Source organism: Lactuca virosa, chromosome 5, assembly GCF_052849685.1.
Source record: "Lactuca virosa cultivar CGN04683 chromosome 5, Lactuca_virosa_CGN04683_v6, whole genome shotgun sequence".
NCBI classification, from domain to species: domain Eukaryota; kingdom Viridiplantae; phylum Streptophyta; class Magnoliopsida; order Asterales; family Asteraceae; genus Lactuca; species Lactuca virosa.
The window spans coordinates 448651062-448655057 of record NC_136430.1 but is presented as its reverse complement, the minus strand read 5'-3'; the positions used below and the strand labels follow the sequence as shown (position 1 = coordinate 448655057).

The window sequence follows — 3996 nt, the reverse complement described above, 5'->3', positions numbered from 1 at the left end:
TATCCTTTAAAAAAATATGATATGAAAATGTTGATTGGAAAAAATTATATTTTTACGTCATTAAAGCATATGCATTAAAACATGGTATGAAAATGTTGGTTGGCATACATTTAGGGAAAAAAAAAGCACACCAAATGGGATTTAATCGTGCCGGATTAGCAACCAAAAAATTATATATATTTATTGCTAGTAAACATTATTAAAACTATGAGTTTGATATAATTTTAAATAGAAAAACAAGTTATATCTTTAGAAAAAAATCTATAGATATTTGTTGACATATCTAAAATAATTAGAAAAAAAAGGAAAAGAAATTATATCTTTAAAGAAATCTATAAATATATTGTTTATATATTACTTGACATATCTTTAATAATTAGACTAAAAAAAGGTTAAAAGTTGTATGGCTTAAAAAAAAAAACATCATTGGATCGGTTGCCATTGAAAATAAAGAGGAAGTGAGTGAACATAGTTTAATATTAGATTGGTGTGTAATAGAGTTGTGTAAAATGGTGTGTAAAAAAACCCTTAGGAGAAAGGACTGTTATGATAGGTTAGGGAATCGGAGATGGTTGTCATGATGGGTTAGCGAATCGGAAGAGAAGTGGGGAAAGGAGGTACAATCTTCACTTGTTTAGCCATGGAAGTCTGAAGTGGGGAACCACGTAAAGGCTTCCCAATGACTGTTGTATTTGATGCCTCCAGACAGGACCGTTTCAATCATATTTTGGGTCCAGGACGAAAGAAAAAAAATGGACCCTTAGAATACACAAATGTCATCAAGTTTTTATAATAACTCAATAATTGAAAACAAAAATTACTTGTATTATCTTCTAAATATAACAATTGCCATAATAATAATAATAATAAATAAATAAATAAAATGAACCCCTTTAAAAGATGGACCCTAGACGGTGGCCTCTATCGTCCACCCTCTAGAACGGGTCTGCCTCCAGAGTCTACCAAGCTTGAGTCCATGCGTCTGAAATGTTAAACCATATTGTTTTTTGTTTTGTAGTGGTGGTGGGATGTATAGTACTAGCAGCATAAGATGGTGGTGGTTGGTGGTAGACAGTCAAGTGGGTGGTGGACGACGGTAAACAAGTAGGTGGGAGGTGGGTAGTGTTGGATACTAACGAAAATTTGTATTTTTGTTCACCACAGTTTAAAGCCAATGTGATTAAAAAATAGGTAATGTGATTAAAAAATAGGTAGAAATAACTATGTCGCTTTAGCAAATTAAATTTATAAGTTGCGAAATAATGTAAATAATGTAATTGATGAGTAAATGCCAAGATCTATTGCACAGAAAAAATTACTTCAATGACCAATATGAGATAAATCAAAAACTTAGTTGCGCTACGCTTTCATTTTCCCTTTGTTCATTTATGTAAGAAATACTGTTCACTTGGGTACTATCCTACAATCTAAATAACATTTTTTAATGCTGGTGTTATCGTCATGTTAAGCCTCTTGTTTAGCTAAAAAAGAACCGAAACTGAACACAAGTTTGAGTTTAAAAAATTGTAGACTGATTGGTAAAATAAAAAAAATAAAAAAAAAAAAAAAAAAAACTAGTAATCGATTTTCTTGTTCAGGTTATTCAGTTAACCAAAAAACAAACCATATAAGTTTTTTCTTTCCTAGTTAAACAAACAAATTACCCAAAAACTGAGTAAACCAAACTTTTTTTCTTATTCGGATGGCCTACACAGCTTCAGGTTTTATTACACCACTTTAAAGTTTTTTCACCGATTGTTCGCAAAAAATTCTTTTTATTCGCAACATGCCATTGTGTTGCTTGTTTTAACGGTATTTTACGAACATAATATCATATTCAATGTTCTAACTAATTTTCACAAAATTTCTAGCTATGTTCGTCATGCTTATCCTAAACATTTTAATATTTTAATTATGATAACATTTTTTTTCCTAATCAGTTGTATTTACATTAAATTAACGAATACAAACTGTGTTGTATAAAATAGCCATTGACACTGAGTTATTATATTTTAAAAAACATACTGTGAAATCTTGACTACTTTTAATTGTAGATAGAATATACGTAGAAAAATTAACAAAAGCAAAATTGACAGCAAAAGAAGGAAAATCATTGTTAATCCACATGTGGAGTAGTAGGCAAATAAGGTCTTATAACAATATTCTCAAAAAAACAAAAAACAGCTATTTTAATAAAAACTAGCTTAGAACAAAAACCAGACACTCAACTTGAAATAGTCTTAAACAATAGCATTAGCAGCACTCGCAATCCTTGGCCATAAATCAGCACATTCCTTTCCAATTGGTCCAGTGATAGCAGATCCTAAATTCAACATACAATGATAATGCAATCATGTTATATTAAAAAAAAGGGTTTGAAATATATACCAAAATGATGCATTTTTTTGCAAATAAATATGTACCTTTCATTTCTCCCTTAGGATTGACGATAACACCAGCATTATCTGCATTAATAGAAACAAAGGTTTATATCAATCATCAGGAAAAAGACTGTATTTCTATTAACAAGATTAACTACAAATATGAATTTAATATGTAGGAATATATATACCAGCAGACAGGTAACACAAAGCAACAAGAAAAAGACTTCATGCTGTTAAAAACTGGTTCAACATTTTTGATTTATGCTTCTTCATTGAAATGGCCATGTACCAAAATGGTCACAATATTTTAATTTTTTAGAAGCAACAATAAAAAATCATACATTCTCAACTCCTACATGATTTTAACACATGGTTTTGAAACAGGGTTTTACCTAAATCAATAATACTAGAAGATAACATATCGTTTTCAAGATCTGGATAAAGTTAAAATAGGACGAATTGAAAAATCAATCTGCAACAAACAACTCTACCAGCTTCGTGTATGGTAAACACTTGTATCTATCAAAATGTTTTATGAAGTAACCCTAAAAAACAATCTTTGTCGCTCCCATTAGATCTTAGAAGTTCCATTTTGTATATACATCAAAAATATTATCAGAAGCACACATTCAGTGTACTCTACTAAACAAGCAAGATCATAATACGATTATTATTTGGACATGATACTCGATGGCAATTGATTATATTTCAAGCCTGAATGTAATTGAACCTTTGAAATCGATAAAATTTCTCTTCAAATTATATAAAAAAAAGTATAATCCAATGAAGCCAGATCATATAAAATTAACCTATATAAACATCTAAGACCTAAGAAACAAATTAATATCAAAGAAACTAACCTTCGAAGTACATGAAAACACCGTCCTTTCGGCGCCATGGCTTGCGTTGACGAACAATAACAGCAGGCATGACCTTCTTTCTGAGATCTGGCTTACCTTTCTTCACGGTGGCCATAACCATATCACCGACACACGCCGACGGCAGACGGTTAAGCCTACCCTTGATTCCCTTGACTGAAATGATGTACAGGTTCTTGGCACCAGTGTTGTCGGCGCAATTCACAGTGGCAGCCACCGGCAAACCAAGTGACATACGAAATTTGTTCCCAGCGGAACCTCCGCGACCTGAAAAACAAGAATCACATATTAAAATTAGCTGATGTTTTCATAAAAATCAACGAAACTACACCAAGTTTCTTAAACTTCCAAACCGATAAAAGTTGTAGGTGTGAAATTACAGTACCTCGCTTCGACATGGTTGATCGCCGTGCGTTCTCCTACGGCTGAAAGAAAGAGGGGTTTGATGATTTTATATGACGGGAGAGATTAGTTGTCTAGGGTTTTATCGGTTTTGGGCTTAAGCCCATCTAAGTCAATTGATAGTCCAGTATAAATTTTGTTTGGTTTATAATCTCAATAATGTGGGATTTAGTAATCTAAATCATATTTTATGATTTTTTTTCTATAAATAATGAACATAATTTTTCTAAAGTATAGTTCTTCGGAAGATGCATTCCGGAGCAGTCCAAACTCATTATTATGGCCGAATGTTATATATACAAGGCCTACACCTAAAAATAATAACCCAACAC

The 3996-nt window shown here is 31.7% G+C and overlaps 1 protein-coding gene and 1 non-coding gene across 2 annotated transcripts; both read right to left on the bottom strand.

Moving 5' to 3' along the window:
- Nucleotides 1–2089: 2089 nt before the first annotated feature.
- Nucleotides 2090–3783, bottom strand: LOC145114400 (large ribosomal subunit protein uL14). The gene is made up of 4 exons (XM_079050389.1): nucleotides 3648–3783; nucleotides 3245–3529; nucleotides 2424–2465; nucleotides 2090–2323 (listed from the first exon to the last, which is right to left on the bottom strand). Exons 1-4 carry the CDS (start codon nucleotides 3658–3660, stop codon nucleotides 2241–2243), a joined length of 423 nt encoding a protein of 140 aa, XP_078906515.1. The 5' UTR covers nucleotides 3661–3783; the 3' UTR covers nucleotides 2090–2240.
- Nucleotides 2565–2710, bottom strand: LOC145118189 (small nucleolar RNA snoR137). Its single transcript, XR_013713163.1, has one exon. It is a non-coding gene; the product is annotated as a small nucleolar RNA snoR137 (small nucleolar RNA).
- Nucleotides 3784–3996: the final 213 nt, after the last annotated feature.